This window comes from Pseudochaenichthys georgianus, chromosome 17 (assembly GCF_902827115.2).
Source record: "Pseudochaenichthys georgianus chromosome 17, fPseGeo1.2, whole genome shotgun sequence".
NCBI classification, from domain to species: Eukaryota; Metazoa; Chordata; class Actinopteri; order Perciformes; family Channichthyidae; genus Pseudochaenichthys; species Pseudochaenichthys georgianus.
In genome coordinates this window covers 827979-853550 of record NC_047519.1, presented here as the reverse complement: position 1 = coordinate 853550, position 25572 = coordinate 827979, and the positions used below count along the sequence as shown (strand labels likewise).

Sequence of the window (25572 nt, the reverse complement as noted above, 5' to 3'; positions counted from 1 at the left end):
TGGACAGAGGGAGAGACGTTTATTGACAGCTGAGATACAGAGGAGAGGCCTGAAGCTAGTCACACAAACACACAATATCGTTTGGGTTTGTTGGTAGAAAAGACGTGTTTAATTTGGGCTAATCTGAATTTTTACCACATAAGAAAATGGACTCAAGCAGAGCATTTGTAACATCTCCTGAAGAAAACATGTTGCAGTTGAAGCACCAGAGATGAGTGAAAAAACATCCTCAGATGGAACAGGAACCAGTGTCTATGCATCTCTGCTTCAGATGAGACAGAGGACGAGTAATAATCAACAATACATCCGTTTCTACACGTTTGAAACCTGATCAACAGACATTAGCAGTACATCTGTTTGAAGACACAACAGACCAAATCAGAACAGACTAAAGGCACACACTTTGGTCCCAACAGGCCTCCTCCCACAACCAGAGACCAGAATCACATGTTGAAACCGTGTGTGTGTGTGTGTGTGTGTGTGTGTGTGTGTGTGTGTGTGCACTCTCACACACACACAGGTTCAGAAAAGAGGGTCACTTTTTCAAGTGGCTCTATTCTTCAATAAAAACTCCACTTTAGGATCATCAATATCATTGTGTTAATGTAATCATATTCAATTGTCCTCAACAAGCATCATGAGCCTCAAAGAATGATTCAATGTCCCAGAATGCCTTTAGACATCCTCCTAGAAAGGGTTTGTCAAAGCTTTCGATTAAATAATCTATGAACAGCATTAACGTGGTTGTTCAGCTACTGGAATATTAGGGAAAATGGTATTTTTATATTTTCAAATTGTACGTCACTGAACAACAAGGAACATGTGGTGTTGAAACTTCATTTAAAGTGATTCTGTGTGCTGCAGCAACATTTTTAAAGCTGCAAGGTGTTCTTGTGTAGGTACCCAACATGCCTACAAAGTATACAAGTGTGTTGGTAATGTAAAACTGGTCCATCTCTTTACTTTTATTTTGTTAATGTTTTTACTTAATATTTGAGTGCCTCAAAGGCATTTAGAGGAGTGAACTGGCCCACTGAGAAACTGTTTTAAAGACAACTGTGTAGCGAGGCAGCAGCTGATACCCTCCAGAAGGAAAGAGTCATCACCATGGTGATGATGGAGTCCATCATGACCGGTGTTTTGGAGTTACTACAAAAAAGGGAAATGATTGTATGGACAACATCTGGTAGTTTGGGTTGCAAATGTGCATTCGCTTGGGGAACAATAAGTGGTTCAAGTAGCAACACATGTGAAATAACAGACCTCTAAATATAGGAGAAAAACAACACTACTACAAAACCGACAGGTTATCACTGGGTAGGGAAATACAAATAAACAGCTGTTTGCCCTTGTAAAAAAAAAATCTAATCTAAAACCAAAACTCTCTGCTGAATAAAGGGAAACAACAGGCTGAAAAGAAGCGTTCAACATTCCTCTCTGGACAATTCTTTAAAGGTTTTGGGACCGATGAGCAGATTCTCAGATTCACAGGAGGCTGTGGTCAGAAGGGTGCTCCTGTAGACATCACTACGGCAACAGGAGATCATCTAAACAGGATGATCATCTGCTGTCTGCAGCAGAAAGGGGTTTACTTTGAAAACTACCATTAGGCCAACACTGATGCTTGTTCTACTTCTACTGATCAAGAAAATGTTTAATTTGATGCTTTGGAAATGAAAGCAAATTTAAGTGATAAAACATTGTAATACTTAATCAAATGTTTGGGGAAAGTGCAGCAAAGGTTAACAGAAAATATCCGAAAATGGTGTGGACTTCCTCCCGTCAGGGTTAGATGGTAGACTTGGAAAAGGAAACTTTCAGATGGTGATTTCCTCCCATGTCATAGTTATGAAGCTCCATCAGAGTCTGGATGGCTTCCTCCGCCGACGTCATCTGGATCAGGGCCATCTTACGGTCCCTGAGGAGGCAGCACAGACAAACCGCTCAATATCATGGTGAGTAACCGGGAAAGATGCCACATATTTCATCTCTCTGCAGGGTAGGGATTATTCCTGGAAGGTTAGCTGAGAACCTACTGATTGTTAATGCATAGTACAGAAGATACTATGAGTCTAGTTTGTTTTTATATTACTATCAAATAGGGGTGTAACGGTATCCGTATTCGTCCCGTACCGTCACGGTTCGGACGTCACGGTTCAGCACACGCAGTCACACGACGAATACGCCTTTTTTTTTACGAGTGGGAAAAAAGTCTGTCATTCAGGGCAGTATCCAGTACACTATATATAATCCAGGGGGCGGTATTGCGCCTAAAAGCTGTTTGCCAGCCGCCCTTAAACAACAAATGAAGAACAAGAAGAAACACAACAACAAAACGAACTAAATACAAGAAGAAGAAAAGTTAGTATGGCGAGTTCAGATAACACACAGGCGCTAGAACCCACCTGCTTCTTTTAAATCAGCTGTGTGGGAACATTTCGGGTTCCCTGTGGACTAAATAACGATGGAGTGCGAGTGGTGGATCGGACGAGTGGTGGAGCGGACGAGGACGGTGTGTCGGCGTTGTTCGATAGCGGTGCGGTATGCTAATGGGAACACACGCCAAACATGCTAAATCACATCAGAAGGCATCACCCAGATTTGCCCATCACCGGAGCCCGGAAAAAGACAACAGCAGTTCAACAGCTGATCCCCGCTGTTTTTAAGAAGCCAAGAGACATGAGAGCCGAGAGACCAACATAAATAACGGAAGCTTTTGGCATATGTTTTTCAACGACTTTGCGCTCTTGAAACAATTTCTTATTATTTTAAAGACATTTTTCATAGATATATAAGAATATAAAAATAATTAAGAAGAGTTCAGGTGTTGAAATGATTCTTACTGGAAGAACTTGAAGGCCTTGACAGTTCCTCCACTGTTAGAGAACAGAAGGCGGAGATCATCCTCTCCAACTCCATCCCTGGACGAGCAGAGGTAACGCAGTGTTAGAGCACAGCAGCACGGAGGGATACACTGATTCAACTATTGGCATGGCGTAAGAAAAAGAGTGTTACGACGGATAGATGAAGTGGTTGTACTACCGGACATTGGAGAGGTGAAGTGTTGAAGAGGGAGGAAAGATGTTCTGGAAGTTTTTGGAGCCTGGCTTCTTAAAGCGATGGAGAGGTGAGCCAGAAAAATCTGTCCAACACAAACACAATATAGAAGAAAAGTTAGTATGGCGATTTCAGATCTCACACACAGGAGTCACATTGTCACAATGATAATGTGACCCAAACAGATTGGTCAAGAGGAAATAAACCTGGAGTAGCTTTTATTCAAGATGCAGATACGCCTTACCTTTGGTTAGCAGTTGGTCGTCCAGCCCCTCTCTGGGCAGAGCCACAGTCTGATGTTTGGACAGCGTCACTCTCATAACTTTACCAAACACCTTTTGACCATTCAAGTGGCTCATCGCTACACATGAGGACAAAAAGGAAATACGGATTAGTGATAAAGCATTTCCAAATATGCTGCCACAGTACATCAGGCCTGTTTGTCCATTATATAAAATCCATACAATTGTTCTATGGTTAAATAATACATTACCCTGCTATATATCTAGTATTGGTGTAGCCCAGTGGTTCTCAAACTTTTTCTGTCATTCCCCGCTTTGAACGGGTGGGCCTTTTCAAGCCCCACCTGTTCCTCATCGCTCCAATAAAATGATAGGCCAAGCTTAAAATGGTCAAATGTATCGTTCTATAACAGGGGTCTCCAACCTTTTTTAGGATGAGGGTTACTTTCAAAAAATAAAACAAGTCGTGAGCTACTTTTACTCCTCTTTTTTGTTTTTTTGCAGTGTATATATTTAGCACATTTTAACATTATTATATGCTACCTTTAACCTTTGAGTGCTGTTTGGGTCTGTGGGACCCGTTTTCAGTGTTTACTAAAATAAAATGTATGCAATTTAATTATTTTAACCTGCTTTATTTGGTGGTGGACGTCACATCCTCGAGGGTCCGGGGGCATGCACCCCCAGGAAGATTTTTTTAAAATGTTGAAGTGGAATGCATCAATCTGGTGCACTTTGAGCTAGGGCTGCTCAATTAAATCGTATTTTAATCGCAATTACGATTTTGGCTTGCAACGATTTTGAAAACAACATAATCGAAATAAAACGATTTTATTTATTTTTTAAATAGGTTTTTCAGTTGAATTATACTTAAAGTTCAGGGTAATCAACTGTTAGAAACATACTTTTCAAATTATTTTCTTCAATAAATTGATGTTTTTCAAAGTAAATGGTTAATCGTTTTTAATAATCGTGATATCAATTATTGACCCAAATAATCGAGATTATGATTTTTGCCATAATCGAGCAGCCCTACTTTGAGCCCAACATGAATTTATGGATACAGCTCTCAACACTCAGATGAAAGGGAGCTGTATTCTTTTCAATAATCCAAACATCTTTAGAATATGATCACAACAAATCATTTAAACTCGTTTATTCTTATCTTATGTTACCTAGTTAGCATTCTTTCTTTTTATTTATGCATATTTAACTAATCACTCCCCTTTTAAACTTTTTACTGTCTTATAGTACACATTGGAATGATTTCTTACTTTATTTTGTACAACTTTATTAAATAGATGAAGGTGTGCTCTCTCTCTTGCTCTCTCTCGCTCCACATTGCTTTTCTTCCCAACTGCAACGCTGTTGTGTGTGTGTCTGTGAGAGCGTTTCACATGTGTGTATGAGAGATGTTTACCAGTGGCGAGCCTGTCTCTGAGGGCCTAAGATATTCTACAAAATAATATTTAAAAACATTAAAACAAATTATATTTTTCTTTATATATCTTTTTTAAATATGTTTTTAGTAATATTTGTCAATAGTTTTACCAAAAATAACTTGATTAAATTGTATTTAAAATAACATTTCCAAAGAAATAAATCCTTTGAATCTGCCTATTCAGTTTCTGTTTGAATGTGAATCTGCGAAGACAGGAGCTGATTGGACGTCCAGCTATGAATTCACAGAGGGCCAGCTATAGTAACTGAACGAGAGTAATGTCAAATGACAGTACAATTGACCAATCATATCTTCCCTCTAAAATGGGTGGGCTTTATTATCGCGGACTTTATGACAAGTTCCGCCCGCTGTGAAACGTTTCTTGTTTCCATAGCAACAACAACTGTCAACAGCGTAAACTTGCCTTCAAAGTAAAAGCATGCCAAATTACACTTAAGACATACAACTGCAACGAAAGTAACAAACACAATGCAATATCCTTTTCAATTTCAAAGAACACAAATTGGGTTATCTACAGGTGTTGTTTTGTGTGGTAGAGGGTCGCTTTTCATTGATACGTGTTGCACCCCGGGCGGACGTCGTTTTGATATTCCACCAGTGTATAAATGTGGAAAAAAAAAATGTAAAAACCACCAGTGTGGCGCGCCCCACACTTTGAGAAACGCTGGTGTAGCCTAACCTTTATCTGCAACTGTGCAGAAATACGGGCTTTAACAAAAGTGAAACAATTCAATAATTGAAAAAAATACATCATTTGAATGTCAACGTTTTAAATAGTCGGTACAGAAATATATTGATTTCACTAACTTTATTTCAAAATATGTTTTTTATGTTAAGCTGAGCACAAACTGCTGTGTTCCACATTCCTCTCAGAGAAAATGTTCATTTATTGCATATCCTGTTTTAAATTCTGTATTCTATATATTGGATGCAAATCCAGGAGCAGGGGGTCAGTGTGCATATCAGGACTTCACCATCACATGTGCTTTCATAGTCAAACACATCCATGTTGATTCAACTTGTTTTGCATTTCAAAAGAGTGGTGCAGAATTCAGCCCTAAAACAAGTCGGCAGTTTACAGCTTTTAGTTTCCTGGTCTTGGAGTTCTTGCTTTTTTTAAACGTGTTTTGGTTTAAATGTTCGTGTTTAACACAAGATGAAGAGATTTGAAATGTTGTTCCAGGACATAAAATATGTCAGTTAACACCCCACTGGTGAATGTCTGATTAAATCGGTTACTAACGAGTGTCTAAAAGAGACTTCTCTAAATCCCTTGCGATGCCAACTGTCCGGTGGGCTTACAGAAATATGATGCTGCTGCTGTAAACACTCACCCAGCTGAGCCTGGTTGCCATCAGACAGCTGGATCAGAGCACTGTCCTTCTTGTTGTAGAGGATCTTCACCCTCTGGACATCACCATACACTCCTGAAGGTAGAGAGAGAGCGAGAGAGAGAGGCAGACCAAGACAGGGAGAGAGTGAGAGAGAGAGAGAGAGAGAGAGAGAGAGAGAAAGAGCAGGGTGGAGTAGAGGACCAGAAAGAGGACAGAACAGACAGAGCAGGAGAGATGGAGCCAACGAAGATAAAAAGAAGAGGTGTGAAGGATGAAGGGAATAAAGTTAGTGCTAGAACGACAAATGAAAGGAAAAGATGGAATCCTCCACTCAGTCAGAGCCTTCTGTACAGCAGAGTGACTCCGCCGAGATTCACCAATCACATACAATGCTTCAAAATGTAAAACCGTAACTGCACAGGGTAGGAGAAAAATCTATTTTTAGAAAACCTTTGAAAAGACAAAGAATAGATAGAATATGTTGTAGAGACAAATATGTACAATTAAAGACCGAAAGAAGACCTAATACCATTTGTAGTTTTTAGGCCTTGATAATTTAAGGCTTTAAAAGATATAGGCGTATCCTCAAGTAGCTTACACAGTAACTAATAAGTGTCAGAACAAACACGTCTACTGTGAGCGTTACGATGGGCCTAGTTTAAGAGTTAGAGTAAACCCAATGTCATAGTTGTACACATTTAAATGAAAAGGTGAACTATGAATACTCTTTATTAGTCCAAATCTGGAGAAGAAAAGCAGAAGGACAGAAGGACTGTAGAGGAATGAGTCTTAGTAAAGCTCCAAAACCATTCAACATAGACTCTGAAATGAATAAATGACTACATTACATGACATGACATGTTACTTGTTAGACGCTTTTATCCAAAGCGACTTCCATACTCAATACTGTGGGCAATCCCCACAGGAGCAATGTGGGGTGAAGTGTCTCAGGGATACAACGACATGCTGACTGCAGTGGGGTTTGAACCTGTGCCCATCTGACCCACTGCGCCACACGCCGCCACTACAATCTGTAGTAGTGATTTTAGCACTTCCATCTTTGGCCGAGTACAGTTGTCCTTATATAGTTTGTACAATGAAATATTTTCCTGTGGTAATTATTGTTTCTGCAAGCTGCAGCCATGTTATATGCTAATAGTTTGAGTATTATTATTCTACTATTGTGAACCTCACAATAACCTCTGTGTGAAAGTAGAGGGACGCTTCACACCACGTCATGGAACAGAGTTTCCACAGCACAGGAAGTATTTTGGTGTCTCTGATCTCATCAGTAAAGAAATAAGCGGACCACACACATGATAGAGGGAGGCTTGGAGATACAGAAAGATATAGAGGAATAGCTTGTCCACGACCTCACTGAAGAAAGTGAACAAAATTGGATTAACAGAGAGAGATATACAGATAGAATAGAAGAGGTTGAACATACCGAAGAGGGTAAAGATACTTTGAGGCGTGACCATCTTTAGAGAGAGAGACCGCAGAGCAGAGGACAGGAAGAGGAGGAGCAGAGGAAGAGGAGAGACGAAGGTAGAGATCAGACGTCCAGTGTTGGACGAGGGGGGAGGTGGTGGTTTCCATGGTGATGAGCAAAGATGGAAGGTTTTGGAGGGGTCAAAAATGGCAAACCCAAAGTCGGGTTGGACCGGATTAAAAACGGTGAGGAGGGAAGATAGGAAAAGGAGTTCAAAAAAAATTAGGGAAAGGTTTCAAGGGGAAGTTTATGACATTAAAGGATGTTTGGGCAAAAGGGGAGAACATAAATGTGTGAGGGGGAGCAGAGGGGGGAAGAAAGGAGCGGGAAGGGAGAAAGGAGGACAAAAACCAAAGCAGAGGTCAGTAAACAGAGCATCAGTGGAACATCAACGGAGTCTGAATGATGGCTGGTTCCATTCTTCTCCACACACACACACACAGGATGCATTGATCAGTGAGGTCAAGAAAGGATGGGTAGAAAATAATACATTTGAGAACGGAAAAATGAATAAAGCATGAAATATATAAGTGAATGAGGGATGAACTGTGATTGGCAGGAGATATCAGACCAAAGGGGGGCGGGACCATGGAGCAGAGGGACAACCAGATCATATGAGGCCACTGAAGGGGAACAAACAATCCCACTTACATTTGGTAACTTTATTGCAAATATATATATTCATACGTTTTTAAGGAAGAATCTTCAAATATAATCGGCAAAATTCAAAAATTCTAATTTGGACCAGGCCATATTTCTTTTGATTCAGCGGGATAGTGGGCTGCTCAGTAAGCTGAGTTACCAGCGTCAATGACTAATAAAAGTCTCAGTTTTGGGAATGACCAAAATCACACAGTAGCAAGTTGTTTTGAAGCTTCTGCAGTCAAATGATACCTGCATTTCAATGGCGGCGTTATTGTTTAAATGCAATATGTCAAGTGTGCATTTCACGGAGTTGGTAATTAATACTTCACCTAACAGTTTTGTACAGTTATTTAATACATTTCAATTTTCTTTTACACTTTAATATATATTTGTCTAGTACATTTTCAATGGTGGTGGTATTGAAAAAGGTTTTGACTGAATCTATTGGTATCGTTATAACTTCATGGGTACTGGTGTCATAATTTTTTACATCATGTTTTCCTCCTGGTATAATATAGAAAATGTCTCACTTGGTCCAGTTCTCAAGCAAACTGGGTTTATACAGTCAAATGTATATATTGTGTTGGTGTTTCTAAAGCTACGCTGGAGACAGGGGAAGTGTACTGCATACAACTGACTCAGTTCTGACCAGAGATATGTCCATTTGATGACACAGTTGAGAAAGAATGAACAAGTGACTGAAAAAACCATCCCCAGGACTCAACACTCACAACGTGAACAATGGCCACACCAAAATCAACCCCCCAAGTGTATGCTGCTGATTGGTCACCAGAGAACAGCCAAGATACAAAATCCCCTTAGAAAGGGAAACGTGACTCCACTATGGAGTCTGACAGAGAGAGAACCCAGAGCACTCTGACGGAGAGATGGAACACAGATCAGATAACAAATACTCGAGAGGACCAGATGGAGTAGGTACACATTTAGAATTAGAGAAGAAAATGGAAACTGACAGAAGAAACTGAAATCTAAGATATACACTGAACACAAATGCAACACTTTAGTTTTTGCTCCCATTTTGAACTCAAAGATCTAAAACATTTTCTATATACACAAAATAACCGTTTCTCTCAAATATTGTTCAGAAATCTGAAAAAATCTGTGATAGTGAGCACTTCTCCTTTGCCGAGATAATCCATCCCACCTCACAGGTGTGGCATATCAAGATGCTGATTAGACAGCATGATTATTGCCACAATAAAAGGCCACTCTGAAACGTGCAGTTTTGCTTTATTGGGGGGGTCCGAAAACCAGGCAGTATCTGGTGTGACCACCATTTGCCTCACGCAGTGCAACACATCTCCTTGGCATAGAGTTGATCAGGTTGGTGATTGTGGCCTGTGGAATGTTGGTCCACTCCTCTTCAATGGCTGTGCCAAGTTGCTGGATATTGGCAGGAACTGGAACACGCTGTCGTATACGCCGATCCAGAGCATCCCAAACATGCTCAATGGGTGACATGTCCGGTGAGTATGCTGACCATGCAAGAACTGGGATGTTTTCAGCCTCCAGGAATTGTGTTCATATCCTTGCAACACGGGGCCGTGCATTATCATGCTGCAACATGAGGTGATGGTCGTGGATGAATGGCACAACAATGGGCCTCAGGATCTCGTCACGGTATCTCTGTGCATTCACAATGCCATCAATAAAATGCACCTGTGTTCGTCGTCCATAACATACGCCTGCCCATACCATAACCCCACCACCACCACGGGCCACTCCATTCACAACATTGACATCAGAAAACCGCTCACCCACACGACGCCACACACGCTGTCTGCCATCTGCCCTGAACAGTGAAAACCGGGACTCATCCGTGAAGAGAACACCTCTCCAACGTGCCAGACGCCATCGAATGTGAGCATTTGCCCACTCAAGTCGGTTACGACGACGAACCGGAGTCAGGTGGAGACCCCGATGAGGATGACGAGCATGCAGATGAGCTTCCCTGAGACGGTTTCTGACAGCAGAAAGTCTTTGGTTATACAAACCGATTGTTGCAGCAGCTGTCCGAGTGGCTGCTCTCAGGCGATCTTGGAGGTGAACATGCTGGATGTGGAGGTCCTGGGCTGGTGTGGTTACACGTGGTCTGCGGTTGTGAGGCCGGTTGGATGTACTGCCAAATTATCTGAAACGCCTTTGGAGACGGCTTATGGTAGAGAGATGAACATTCAATTCACGGGCAACAGCTCTGGTGGACATTCCTGCGGTCAGCATACCAATTGCACGCTCCCTCAGAACTTGCGACATCTGTGGCATTGTGCTGTGTGATAAAACTGAACATTTCAGAGTGGCCTTTTATTGTGGCCAGCCTAAGGCACACCTGTGCAATAATCATGCTGTCTAATCAGCATCTTGATATGCCACACCTGTGAGGTGGGATGGATTATCTCGGCAAAGGAGAAGTGCTCACTATCACACATTTTTTCAGATTTGTGAACAATATTTGAGAGAAATGGTTATTTTGTGTATAAAGAAAATGTTTTAGATCTTTGTGTTCATCTCATGAAAAATGGGAGCAAAAACGTTGCATTTATAGTTTTGTTCAGTGTAAGTATGTAAGGTGGGAATTTAGCTAAGAGAAACAGAGCTTCAAAAACAGAACTTTGGAGATCAGATAGAGACATAATGTACTATTTCAGGGTGGACAAACACAATCACAGACCAACACAGTAAATCATACTTCATGTTATGTGTTTGTGCCCTGATCAGGCGCTCCTAGTGTGATGTGTCATGTCTAGCTGTAGTTTCCTGTTATGGTTTTGTAGTCCTTATCGTTTCCCCTCCAGGTGTACCCATTTGTAATTAACCCAAGTGTGTCTTGTCTCGTCATTACCTCATGCATTAGTATTCTGCTTTCCCCTTTGTCTGTGGCTGATCCTGTCTGTGCAGTGTGTGTTCTTGTCTGTCATTACTTTATATGTCCTTCATTCAACCATGGTGGTAATTATTAATTAAATTCTTCTTTTGATTACTTCAGCTACCGTCTCCTTTATTATGTTGCCTTGACTCGACATTGAGCCTGCTAACAGTCAATGGTAACGTAATACTTCAATTAAGCTGAAAATGATCCAGTGGTGTGGGTTCAATTGTGGAAATGAGTGATTTAAAGAGGAGATTGCAGATACTCATTGAGTTAACTTATGGCATGTGTACCTCTTCATTCAGGTTTGATGCCAACAGGACTCCTGACACTCCGGACCCGGACAGAGCAACACGACCAGCCGCCGCCGCCGCCGCCGCTGCGGCGCTCAGAGGACTGATGGCTCCTGGTGGCACAGCACGAGACAATCAACATGTCACACAGCAGCAGGAAGCACAAACCACTAAAACACTTGCAACAAAAAACAAACCCAAAACAAATCTTAATCTCAATTATCTCAAAGTTTTAAGACATCAAAATAATGCAAAGAAATCTGAAAAATATATTATAATGAAGGATGGACATGTGCTTGCTTCCTCAATCAACAGGATGGCAAGATTTTAATCACAAAATACATTATAATTAATGTGCAACTTTTTAAAGTTCTAAAACTGAATTAAAGTGCACTTGCACTGAACTGTTATCAAACAACCTAGGGCTCACACAAACTAATATATAAAACACCCTGCATTCTGCTATGTCCATACATATATTCAATTTGGATATTTCAATATATTCAAGGCTAGCACATTTGATGATGCGTTCTTACTGTTTCACTGCATAAAGGATTGCGCCACAACAATGTTTCATGATAATGACTTAAATAAACCTTAACAAAATGTACTTTTTGTGAAAATACACACAAAAGTAAAAGCAATTATAGCCCAGTAAGGCCTTCTGCACTACACATATGCAGCTGGTTAAGAAGTAATTAGCTAAGGAACCTCAGTTTACAAAAATCTAAGCCACATTTTGAGTCACAATTAATTTAGGCTTATCAATTCCAGTTGACCTGCATCAAAATATGTAATATAGAAAACGATGTTTACCACATAACTGATTCCAGCTAATCATAAATATATTTCCCTCATCTATTAATATAGCTGTACGATCAACCTGAATTTGAATTATTTTCCAATGCTTGCACTTTTAGAGAACGATAATAGGACAGGACATGAGACAGGGCAGCATCATGACGGAAAGACCAGAGACAGAGTGATGGAAAACGGAATACATATTATTAGGAATGATGAAAAGATAGGTACCTCCGCCCTGCGAGAGGGAGAGAGAGTTTGAGTATCCTCCTCCACTAGAGTAGGAAGCTAGCGCTCCAGATGGGGTACCTAAGAGACAACGACAACTAGATTTATACCACAAAACACCAGAGGTGGGACCAAGTCATTGTTTTGCAAGTCCGAGTCAAGTCTCAAGTCTTTGAGCTCAATTCCGAGTCAAGTCTCAAGTCAGGATGGGCAAGTTCAAGTCAAGTCCAAGCCCTAAACTTTGACAAAACGAGTCTTAAACAAGTCCTTATGTGCTTTTCACCAAATGTAATGACATCGATCAACAGGATAATACTTAATAATCAAACCGCTCTTTATTAGCCACATTAATAATTTAATAATACATTTTCTCTCTGCTGGTAAAGTAACGTGTTTTCTTCTATTTTAAGAGGGATCAGTAAGGTAAGGCTACCGTGACGGTTTGATTCAGAAGGAGTTTAATGTATAAGACCCCTGATGTTAAGGTGACCAGAATGTTTATTTCCACTGTGTACAACATGTTATAAGGGACCCAAAATCTATCTTTATGCAAGGGATAATGTGCAGCGAGGCGGTCTCTATGGGGAAAAGAACACCGGAATCTACATCCCTCTGCAGGTGGTACTTTAACTATATGTTGATGATAATACTTTTCTACTTTTACTTGTAACATTTTGAATGCAGGACTTTTTATTGCAACCGAGTATTCCTACACTCTGGTATTTTACTCAAGAACAAGATCTGAACTTCTCCCACCTCTGACAATAAATCCTGAGTGGTTACCAAAAGAAACCCTGCTCTGAAGGTTATTTTCATTTTACAAATCCTGCACTCAGCTTGGCTTTCTCCAGTATCACTGAAATGCAGCCAGATGCTGCTTCTTTTTTCGGTTTTCGCTCATTTCTTGACTTTTTCCGACGCGCTTGCATTTAAATCCGTCTCCCCGTCGCTCTGTGCAGCTGGCCTGTACCACTACACCGGCTGTGCCCCCCACCCTTCTTTCACATAATGGTATGATCCTAGTGTGTCCTCTCATATGATTGGCCGCATAGTGGCCCAGCTATATAAAGACCCGCCCCTGCCTGCATGGATTCTCAGCAAGAGAGCGGCTGAAGAGTCTGCTCTCCCCGAAGGGAGTCTGCTCTTCTAGCGGCATCTTCTAGCGGCATCTTGCGATCGGCGTGTTGGAGACCTCTGAATTAAATTATCAAGTCACCTCAAGTCAGAAGGCTCAAGTCCAAGTCAAGTCCCGAGTCATTGGTGTCCAAGTCCAAGTTGAGTCACAAGTGTTTTGTCAAGTCGAGTCCAAAGTCATCAAATTGGTGACTCGAGTCCAAGTCATGTGACTCGAGTCCACACAGTACAAATACCAAGAGACCAACAACAGTCTGAGTCTGCAAATTATTGAAACCGTGACAGTATGATGCCGTGGGAACATGTTGAAGGAACTCGTTTTGTAGCTGAAATTAATATAAATATATATTTTTTTTTTAAGTAAGTAAATAACATTTATAATAAAGCACTTTTCACAGACATAGTCACAAAGTGCTTGACAAAGCATTAAAACATCATACGAATCAAGTGCTCAAAACACAATCAATTGTGAAAAACACAATAGAATAGAATAAAAGCACACAAGTGACCCAACCGCCGCCCAAACAGGAATGTCTTTAAATGACATTTAAAAGAGTCTACAGAGAGACCCACATTCACACCCCGATTAAAAAACAGTAACAAAGATGGAAAATATAAATGAAATGGTCAATACATATATAAATATAGGAGTGGTTCCACAGCATAGAAAAAGTATTCTCTTAAGCATAACTGTTGTTGAATATGAATCTGACAATTATAAATGATTAAGAAACAAAGTCCATCATCAATGCAATAACTTGTCAACTGAAAAGAATTGGACGACAGAATAGGTAAATGATATTGATATACCATCCAGCGAGAGGATACTCTACTGATGCAGCATACATCCACACATAATGTGAATACACCTCGTGTGACTTATTGGATGTCGTAGAACAAGTAAGCTTGAGTTAACTACAGACCATATTTTCGGAATCTAACCACTCATTCTAGTCAATGTTTCAAATCTTCGAGACAGCGGGGTCCTTAAAATGCTAACCAATTTCCGGGTTTAGGACTCATTCCTGTATTACTCCATACTGAATTCATTGTATTTGAAACCATATTTTGCCTTTAATGATTATTACGTCACCTGCAAATTGGATATTGAACTTCGGTCCATGTTGTCCAGATGTATTGATCAGCCCTGACTCTTTAGTGTGCTAGGCTGTTATAACATCTCTGACCAGGATGAACACTTTATCTATGACTGGGTTGCTATGATTAGTGATGAAACATGAATGCATGTGAATAATATATTTCTAATAATTGTAAATAAAGTGTGTTAAAGAAAATACATCAGGGACTATGTAAAAAAGATGTAAAGATAGGATGAAGCATGCATTACATTATTATCTATATGTTATTTTCTGTATTATGAGGCACCCTGACTGATGCACACGTAGGTGTTTGCTAGCACTAGCAAAGGAACAACTTAGAGGGGTCTTTTTAGCAGATAGAGGGGGCCATTTGTGTAGAGGTTCAGTATTATAAATACTCCATTGGGATACATGAATGGATGTAGTGTAGTTAGACAACGACAGAAGTGTATTTACCCAATAAAGAGTGATCCTTGTTGGCTGACTCCCCGTCTCCAGTAGGAAGGTCAGGTCTGGTGTAGTCTCGACTCTTATCATTGTTGTATTTCACGTTGAGGTTCACCAGTTTACTGAAGTCTATCCGCAGAGTGCAGCATGAGTTATAGATGTTCTGTCCATCCAAAGACTGGATGTGGGAAGCGGGATAAAGAATTAAATAATTCTTTCAACAACATTTCATTGATAAATATCAGCTGAAAGAGGAGAAGTTATTGTTTGTCCTTTACATGAACAAACAATCTTGAATTCCTTTTGCATGTTTTTTAAAGATTTGTGCCCATGATACATACTAAACTGGACATTTAGAGTTACTAATCTCCTTGGCTGATGTGTCTGACTACATCTAAAGCCAAACAGGTTAACATGGCTGAAACGCAATATGTTAACTGCCTAAATTGAATCTAAATCCTGTTATTGCATAGTTAGAAACTTGACTAAAATAGAAATGAGATACGAGGTACTTGTTTGTATTGCAGCAGCATAAGAAACAACAACAAATTATAATAAAATAACCATATATCAGTTAACCAAAATGTTCGTGTGCGTGCGTGTGTGTGTGTGTGTGTGTGTGCACGTGCGTGTGTGGTCCTACCAGTTTAGCTTGTTGTGCATTGACGGGGTCGCTGAACTGCAGAAGAGCCTGAAACTGGTTGTTCTTGGTGAAGGTTATAATCTTCATTACCGTCCCAAACTTACTGAAGATCTGCAAAATTCAAAGAATTCATGGTGAAAAAAACCATCACAAAGCTAGGATATAAATAACAGTTCACCAGGTCAAAATATTAGTTTGAAGTTATGCACACACACACCCACACAACCATCACATTATGAAAACAACATGTGCTTTTGAAAGGACAAAAATATATTCAAAACATTAGTCATCATTAAAAAGACATGGGGGTGTGTGTACCAATTGGGGGTCAAGAGAAGTGGTTCCCAACCTTTTTTTACCAAGGCACACCTGAAAATATTTCTCGACGCCAAGGCACACCAACTTCTCATAGATTTAAAAGCCATTTCAGAGCTTAAACTACAAACAATAAATACACCATAAATTGGTTTTCAAATGTGTATTTAATAGAACATTTTATATAACAAATAATGAAATATAAGTCATCCTAAAAAACATATAATCCATCATATAATGACAAGAACCAGACTAAAAACGACTCCTTCCGAGTTATTATTTTACATTTGGGTTTCAAAAGAGGTAGGCCTATGATAACTTAAAATTAATAATAACTTAAAGGGCCCGTGTCATGGCCATTTCCACTGATCATAATTCCATTGTTGAGGTCTACTAGAATAGATTTAAATTGTGCACTTTTCCAAACTCACATTGGTTTCTCACACAGCATCTCTGTACACTACGTGTATTCACTGAATTTCACTCTCTGCCTTTAACGGCTCGTTGGAGCTCCAATAGCTCCAGCCCCCACCCTCCCTGTGAGCACAGTGTGCTCTGATTGGTCGGGACGTTGTGAATCGCGCTGAGCTGCGTGGAGTGTGTGGTTTCCTTGTTTAGTGATACACAGCCAAACTCACCCTGAGCACACACAAAGTCTCAGCCGAAGTAGAAACAATAAGTGTGGCTTGATATTGAGTAAGAAACAGGTTGATAAACGCTGTGAGGATGGGTCTGCAGAGAGATCCCAACTGTCTGTTATCAGCCTGCAGCCAGGGAGGAGAGATCAGCAGAGCTGCTGCACTGAGTGTGTGTGTGAGGAAGTCCGTGGATTGGTCAATTTGGACCAATCAGCGGGGGCTTAACGTAACGGCTCCGCGGACGTAACGTAACGTCTCCACGGATTGGTCCATTTGGTTCCGGGTACCGCATGATGTTAAGCCGTACCCGGAAGAAACATTGGACAATGACGTATCAGTGACGTATCTTCAACGAGGCGTTTTGGGGAGGTATTTTCTGTGTTAGAGTTTTACTCACTACAGAGTGTACTTTGAGGGTGTTTGACTCTGTAGACCGTTTACATGCAGAACAACCTTCATAACACACAAGGGGACGGGTGATAACTGGAAAAGCATGACATGTGCCCTTAAACAGTAAAACTAAACTAAAACTATGATAGTCACATGTTAGTGCGACACATGTGCCTGCTTTTGGGAGCAGTCTCTTTATGCGTGGGGGGAAAGTGGACATCGCAACGCAGAGGTCCTGCTCCACTGACAGCCGGGGGCGGGTCTTGTTTTTGACATATGCGTGTGAGGAAACCGCCAGCTCGCACAAGTAGGAGGTTGGAAACAGTAAAAGCACGTTGATAGCACTCTCTGAGAGGGATGGATACTGGTGTCCCACAAGCAGCCAAAAGATATCCAGAAGTAGTTCACCGTGCTTCAGTTTCAGGGAGCAGTCCATAGCGCTGCGAGTTCATCCTGAGCTCTGCTGTTTCAACTAGTGGCTGATATTAATCAGAGGATTAAACGGATCCCGCAGCCAATCAAAGTCTTCATTCATGGGAGGGAAATATGAATCAAACCTCTCCTCCAGCACTCTCACTCTCATTACTCTCTTGTAATATTTTGGCGCGAGGATAAAAAGCTGCTCTGCACGCCGTAAATGACGGCTGATGTAAGTCATGAGAATTTAAGCAGTCGGCATTTCATATTTCTAAATCTGAGCAATATATGTTTTGTTAGCTCATCAGCTCCATTGTACATATAATAAAATAAAGTTTATATGAAGTGAAGTTTAATAAGAGAGAAAAAAATGTGGAACGTAAAAAGATCCTACGGCACACCTGGACAGTGCTCGCGGCACACACCGGTTGGGAACCACTGGTCTAGACAACATGTTCAGGTGTTACCTGTTGTAGAACGTCCAGTGTGACAGGATAAAACATGTTGTCGATGATTATTCGTAGGACAGGGCTGGGGGGTGGAGCTAGGTCTAAAACTCCAGGGTCAGAGGATGGAGAGCTTCCATCCTGAACGGCTGACACCGCCTGCAGCACTGCCTGGGCTCTCTGGGTGGAGAGAAAACAATGGATTTATGATGGGGGGAAAGGCCCTCAGACTGGTGAAGCTGAAGTCAAGTGTATAAATATATCTCTGTGTACCTGGTTCAGAGCGGAGTCTGTTTTCAGTTCCTTATGGTTAGAGTACTGGATGAAGACAGGAGTGTTTCGGACCTAAATAGCATAGGAACCATTTAATAAGAAATTCATTTAGCAGATCAAGAGATTACAGCAGAAATTATATTGTGCAACAGGAATGGACCACACACCTGTGGCGTGACAGTTGTGTAGTAGTTCACCATCGTAATGGCTGCTTCTTCTGTACCCAGCTCCAGAAAAGCCTGAAAAACAGAGTCATATTTATCTTTATGTGAATAACAAATAATATCCAGGACAATGTTTTACTGTCTTCTTTTCTTTAGAGAGGGAACATTTTATTCAGTTGAAGGTAAAAGTGGGATGCCGTTGTGTCGGAGTTTACCTGGTTTTTCCCCTTCAGCATTAGTATGTTGGTGACCTTTCCAAAGGGCAGCCCCAGAGCAATGACTTCAGTCTCTGATACTTCATTGGGAAGTTTCCTGATGTGGAGAACTCTGGAGGGAGGGGATTCGTCCAGACGCTGTTTCTTAGTGTCACTGCCGTTTGCTGCACAAATAATATTTTAAGACATTAATCAGAATATGGCTCCACAAGTCCGTAAGTGTATATAGTAGAATAAATGATGACTGAGTTCTGTTTGGCTGCCTTATTCCTGGCATTATACATGATGGCTCACTTATGGTTTGCTGGAACACTTGAAAAGAATATAGCCTAATAACAATTGTTAGCACTTTTGCTTGTCCTCCATTACAAGTCAAAATGTCTGCTGGGAAATTGGCCTTTCATTATTTCATTGACAGAAGAATAGTTTGCAATTCTTTTAATAGTCAAATTAATGTAAAAAATCAAGTTCAGCAGCAGAAATGACAAATATTCCCTTGTTCCAGCTTCTCAATTTTTATTTTAAAACAATGTGGTAGTTGAATCAGAAGATTATATTTTCTAGCCGCAAAATCTAGATTCCCTTTCGATGTAATTTGTTTGCTTACAGATACAGAACCTTACAATTATTTAACATATCCAGTATGCAAGGTTTATATATAACATACAGTACCCTGCTTGTTCAGCTCCCTTTATTCATGATTCTAATGTTTGCTGATCATCTGTGCTAGGATAGTCATTCAATAATCAAAATCCTAGACAGCCTCTCATTTTTTAATCCTGATAGTACTGACAAACATATACCACCAATGGAACACTTCTCAACCACTTCTCCATGTTCTAAATCTCTGACTCCAGCTGTGATGTGTAAGGATGACATTTACCAGTCATAGAGGTAGGGCTGCTGCTGTAGATGGTGAGCTCCTCTGAGCCTCTCTGGATAAACAAGGAAAAAAAGGGAAATAAAGTAAATGTTTATTCTCAGTGACAAAATACTACCAAACATACATTAATCATACTGTATTCATCCTGGCTTGTCTGAACTGCAATGTACACATTGTAACGTAAACATTGTAACATGCAGCAGCAAACAAAGCGCAAAATTACTTAAAACTTTACTTAAAACTTGACTTTAATCTTAGTTAAGTCTAGGGTTGGGAACCGAAACTCGGTTCCAGATGAGAACCGATGCCGGGTACCCATACAAAATACACAATTTCGGTTCTGCTTAACGGTTCCTAAACATGGTAGACCCTGTATTCCACCGGGTCCGTCTGCGCCGGAATACAGGGTAACCAGCGGCGGACTGGCCATCTGTGTGTTCTGGAGAATCACAAAACGGCCGGCTCGGTTACGGCCGGCACCACCCTTCCTTTTTTTTAAACAGCATCATATAAGTTGCGCTGACAGGCGACAGAGGTCCACAGTTGCCCCGCAGAGAGGCTCCCCCCCGCCCTCCCGTTGACGGTACACGAGCTCAGTCACTTCATAACACCGAAGATGGATCGCGGTAAACGCTCTGAAGTGAGGCTCCACTACACTAAAAAAGAAAAAGACAAGGCACAGTGCAATGCCTGTGGCAAGCTATTATGGCAGCTATTGTGTAATACATTTGCAGGCTATTGCATGTATATTTTTTGATTTGTAAAAATGTCAGTTAAAGCTTAAAAGAATACAGATATTTTTGTTATCTAAACGTTTGACCCCTTTCTTTTCCAATTTTGGAATCGAAACGGGGAATCGATAAGAACCGGAATCGATAAGCAGAATCAGAATCGATACATTTCAGATACCCATCCCTAGTTAAGTCACACCATCTGTTTCATACTACCATTCCACAGTTTAACATTAATCTATTTAGTATGGTATTTTGTAACATCAAAGCCAACACTATACATCTGTATAGTATACAATCTATTTTCCCCAGTCTATAATAAAATGCAACAATTGCCAATCTTTTTATTCATATGTGAACAAAACAATGTAGAAAATGCAAGAGTGCAAAGTCAAAGATGGTAAAATGAAATTCTGCTTGCCTTCACACCAACCGCAACATCACTGTCAATGGAGGGAATGCAGGGAAATGACAAAAGATAAAGAAAAGCAAATCATGTTAGGCCTAGTTACTAAAGAAAAGCAATTTGGATCAAAGTCATGCATAATAGAGGTTTAGATACTATAGACATGCTCAACATTTGACATCACTCAGTAAAAGGAATGAACAAAACATCATAATGAAGGCTTAGCTATTATCAGTAAAGTATCAGAAGTGCATTTACTCAAGTACTGTACTGACACTACGAGTACAATTTCGAGGGACTTTTACTTGAATATTTTTGCTACGTTTTACTTCTACTCCACTAACATTCAGAGGTAAATTGTGTACTTTTAATCCACTACATGTATTGAATAGCTTTAGTTACTTTAGAGTAAATTCACAAGCTACCCTGCAGTATACAAAGTCATTCAAACTAGCTGCACCTTTACCAGCTTTGAGAACACGTTATGATCAATCATTATAAAACATATCATATATATTATTCTGAAATGGACCAATCTGCAAAATGACTACTTTTACTTTAGCTACATTAACTATATTTTGATGCGAATACTTTTCTACTTGTACTTAACTTACATTTTGAATGCAGGACTTGTAGCAGAGTATTCCTACAATCTGGTACCGAGTACTTGTTCCAGCTCTGATCACAATGTATTATAATTCCGTATTTAAAATTACGCCACACATGTGTAAGAGTTATAATAAATCAGTTGTTTTTGCCTCTAGCTGATACATGTAATTGCCATGTGTCGTTTCATTATTTTGTAACGGAGATCACCTTCTGCTTAATGGTAAATCACTTTTTGTGACGTAGGCTCCAGACAAAGGACTTTAATTAACTGACAGGTGCGCGTACCATGTCGGAGATGACATCACTATTACATAGCTGCTGTTTTGCTTTACTGTTACACCAACTTCAATAATAACTGCTTTATCACGCAAACATTCAACCTTACAGGAACAGTTAGCTATTTTACATTCATCTCAAGCTAACGGTAAATGGCGCACGAGAGAAGGTGATGCTAAACTACAGTACCAGCTTTTTGCCAACTACCTTGCTCCCTATGAACTTGCTGTCAGGAGAACCATATGATACGTTAAATTCTATTTAACCATGTCCTACCATCAGTTTACTGTTCTCTGCAAGCAAAACAACATTAGTCGACCGCATTTCTTGGTGGGGAGTTGGCTTCTAGCTAACGTCTTGTTCTTCGTGGTTTACCGTATCAAGGTTCGCAGCTGAGCTAACAGGTAGCATCCCTTAAATGAAGCACGGGGGGCAGTCAATTAAGTTCATATCCAAGCACAGCTGTGAGAAATGTAGCTAGAAGCATTCATTGCAATAAAAAAGGCATTTACCCGTCCATTGCAGCTCTTTGTCCTTTTATGTCCGATGATAATTCAGCTCAATTCGATGCATGTGAGCAAAATGGGCGTTCTTCTTCTTCGTTTGTTTGAATGGCATCTGGGAACCAACAGCAACATTAGATGCATTACCGCCGCCTAGTGCTCACTCATTGCCCACGCCCAGCCTGAGCCCAGAGAGGCGAAGTCCCTCCCTTTCCGGGAGCCTCCATGGGACCCCGGAAGCGGAAAATTATACATTGAAGTCAATGGAGAGAGAAAAGTTATCTTTTGATCCCGTTTGAATTGTGCCACGAATGACACATATGATGTTTGTCAATTTAAAAGAATATTTTGCAAGTCAAAATAATAAAAATGTGTCGTAAAACTGTGAAGTTACACATTTTTGTGTGTGAAACCGCTGAGTGAACTACAGGTCTCTGGTCTCGCACAATACGCGTCACTAACATAAAGATGGCCGTCACGTTAGCAAATGTCACCTGTTTCTTTCAGAATGAGGCGAAAAGTATAAAATGAGGTGAAAATCACTACAAGTCTGGGCATGTTGAGAGCTGTACATACACGAAAGAGGAGTTAGTCGGTTCTGTAAGAGCCAGCATGCGGGACCAACTTTACAAAGTTTCGGTGAGTAATATGAGTGCAATGTGTAACGTTAATGTCAGCTAGCTAACATTAGCTAACAAGGTACACTAACGTGTTTTGTTTTAGTAACTAGTTTTCTCCTTAAGAACTTCGTGGTCTCTGTGTATGCTGTGGATAACATTAGTGTTCACAAGAACAAGGTACACTAACGTGTTTTGTTTTAGTTGCTCTTCAGATTGAAGCGGCCAGTTGTATATCGACTATACTGCATGTGTGATCTCCTTTTACATCTCGTTGTGTCATTTGAGTTTATTTGCTGTGTGTAGATTCAAGGGTTTTGGTTATCTTGTCAATTTGTTTGGTTATCCAGGCACAGCTGTGCGTGACTCCCTCGGGTACACTGGTATGTGTTTTCCTAATGTAGAGAGCATTGATTAATTAATAAACTACACACTGAGTCTAGATCCTGACCAAATCCTTTTTTATTGTTGATCAAATGTTTTTCAAAAATGTATTCATACACATTTAGAAAATACAATGTACAATCACAACCAGTACAACACACATTACAACAAATACAGAAAAAACAAACAATAACAACTATCAGACAAGAGGACAAAACTATGGAAAAATAACCCCTCCCACCCCAGATCCAGACCATCCTTGTATTATTGCTCATTCAATCTATTATAGCATGCTAACAAACATGGTACTTACTTTATTTGTACAGATCTGCATGGGAGACGATGGCGCGATGCAGAGCGCTGTCTGTGATTGTGCACGGGGGATGTACAAATGCAGCCACGCTGCAGCATTGGCAATATGTGCCATGTGGCAGATCAGCTCCACAGATGTTGAGTGCCAGTGGAGGAAGCCTGGCACTTCCAAAGTAGTCCAGCCGGTGTCTCAACTTTACCAACAGTGAGAGGAGACATACAACCCACTGGCCAGAGACATCGCCAATCAGGATGTAGACTGGTTCAGGTCTGCACAGTGTGGCATGGCATGGCTTTTGTAAGGCCATTGTCACCGTGCCGGAGCTGGTGAAGGGGCATGGCGGTCGGGGGCTTGAGGCAATGCTTGCCTCAATGCGACTGAGCAGAGACCAGCAAGCTGCCATCCAGACAGTGAAGTGTCCACCATCATTATACATGATGGTGTATATAGGAGATATATATATATATATTTGGCGACCATGTAAGGTCATTATTAAAAAGGTACAATCAATTTGTTTAGGGTTGACTAAAATAATGATAAACATTTAATTTGGATAATTTACTGACAGAATAAGAAACTCAATAATGCTCTACTCACCTGTTCCTTTTTATAAAGTGAAACAGTTGAAACGATAGATTTTAGTAAACTTAAAAACAACCTTCTCCAAAAGCTATCAAGGAATATACCGAATACTTGTTTTAGAACTTTATTTTTATATAAATAGTTTGAGTGATCCATAATTGACAGAAGCTTGTGTTTACACTGACCCGTTACTCATATATTAATGTCTTTGTAACTTCAGTAAACCACTACCTCACTCATTTCTTTCATTCATCACGGTTCAGTAAACTAAGTGACACATAAACCAGTTTAATAATTATAATAACGTAGGATTGCAACTCTTTGAAACTGTAGGTGGCTCTTAAAAGAGCTTTTGTGTTTGGGTGTGCTGGTCTCAGGTCAGTTTAAGCCCTCTCTCGCGGATGCAGCGGGCCAGCTGGATGTCCTTAGGCATGATGGTGACCCTCTTTGCTTGGTTCATCTTACCAATGGATGTCGGTGCAGTCCACAATCATTGTGCAGTTGAAGGCAGAATGAATGTATTATTGACTCCGAATGAAACACAACTTCATGTCATACAATACATTGACTTTATTTGTAATTGTGTAAACAAATATGAGCATTGATTAGCAAGCAGGAGCAGAGCACGGTGATGGATGGAGCTGGGAAGAGAGGAGAATAAAGAAAACAGTTCAACTTTATTATCGGATATTAAAAATTGTATTTCAAAACAAGTTGCCTCCCCTACAGTTTTCTAGTGTGTAAAGATGATTTCACTTGACCTATGCACAATATCACACTCAATACATGTGTGTCTCTGGGGGGTGCATTGTGCCTTTGATGTATATAAATAATATACCATAACCAAATACTATTACGTACAGTGGAAATCAGGTTGCCAGAGCAGGTCAGTCCAGTGTGCATGTTCCTCAGGGTCTCAGCAGTTACAGGTGAGGGAAAGGAAATAAAAGAGAAAAAGGTCAGTAACACTTTAAAGTAACAACACTTTGAATAATTATCTCTTTTAATAATGTTCTATCAGTAATCACTCAACTACTGTCTTTCCAACAAACAGATTGACTCACTATCATCACAATAAAACACGTCCAGAAGAATGGACCACAGATGGAAATTAGCTATTAGCTATAATCTGGCATATTGCATCTCTTCTCTTTGCTGAGATTAATGTTTTTGTATGCATGGTCCTTCTATAAATAAATACATGTCATGCAAAGCTGCCTGCCTGCCTTCCTTCCTTCGACTCTCCCTGAACTGCCTGATCTTTTAATGTTCAATGTTAACCATTTGAGCAGATGGCATTAAGTAGAAAAGATCGCAGATGCTAATGTGCCGTTAGCCTACCTCCCGCCCCCTTAGCACCTGGTGGAGGGGGCGATAGGCTCCTCTTCAAATGTTTCACAAAATACTTACCATCATGACTACTCTTACTGTTTAACATTTGGGTTCACTTCATGTTAAGGCTAATACAAATGACAAGGCTAAGTAATGTGATGCTAACTAACGTGCTCGCTACTAGCTATGTAGCTAGCTTGACTGTGTTCCATGCACAACATGTGTATTACCTGATATGTTTGGTCCAACGACTCCTGGTCCTTTCATCAGACGGGAAGCGATAGAACGAGCAAGTGGTATGATCACTTATGTG

The 25572-nt window shown here is 40.4% G+C and overlaps 1 protein-coding gene across 2 annotated transcripts; it reads right to left on the bottom strand.

The window, feature by feature from the left end:
• On the bottom strand, positions 1 to 22167 carry LOC117462265 (polypyrimidine tract-binding protein 2-like). 2 transcript variants are annotated; one of them, XM_034104414.2, is made up of 17 exons: positions 22041 to 22167; positions 20659 to 20680; positions 19507 to 19558; positions 18624 to 18787; positions 18412 to 18483; positions 18245 to 18316; positions 17993 to 18151; positions 15766 to 15876; positions 15132 to 15300; positions 12445 to 12522; positions 11413 to 11525; positions 7543 to 7576; positions 6096 to 6188; positions 3302 to 3418; positions 3043 to 3142; positions 2844 to 2921; positions 1 to 1918 (listed from the first exon to the last, which is right to left on the bottom strand). In XM_034104414.2, the coding sequence occupies exons 1-17, from the start codon at positions 22046 to 22048 to the stop codon at positions 1789 to 1791; spliced, it is 1572 nt and encodes a 523-aa protein (XP_033960305.1). In that variant the 5' UTR covers positions 22049 to 22167; the 3' UTR covers positions 1 to 1788. The 2 variants fall into 2 exon arrangements, with proteins under 2 accessions (XP_033960305.1, XP_033960306.1); XM_034104415.1 differs by lacking the exon at positions 22041 to 22167 and adding an exon at positions 21805 to 22016.
• Positions 22168 to 25572: the final 3405 nt, after the last annotated feature.

Coding starts and splice junctions, on each gene's coding strand:
- LOC117462265 (XM_034104414.2), bottom strand. Junction 18,484..18,623: donor TGCTGAAGGGGAAAAACCAG/GTAAACTCCGAC, acceptor TCTGTTTTTCAG/GCTTTTCTGGAGCTGGGTAC. Junction 3,143..3,301: donor CGACCAACTGCTAACCAAAG/GTAAGGCGTATC, acceptor TGTGTTGGACAG/ATTTTTCTGGCTCACCTCTC.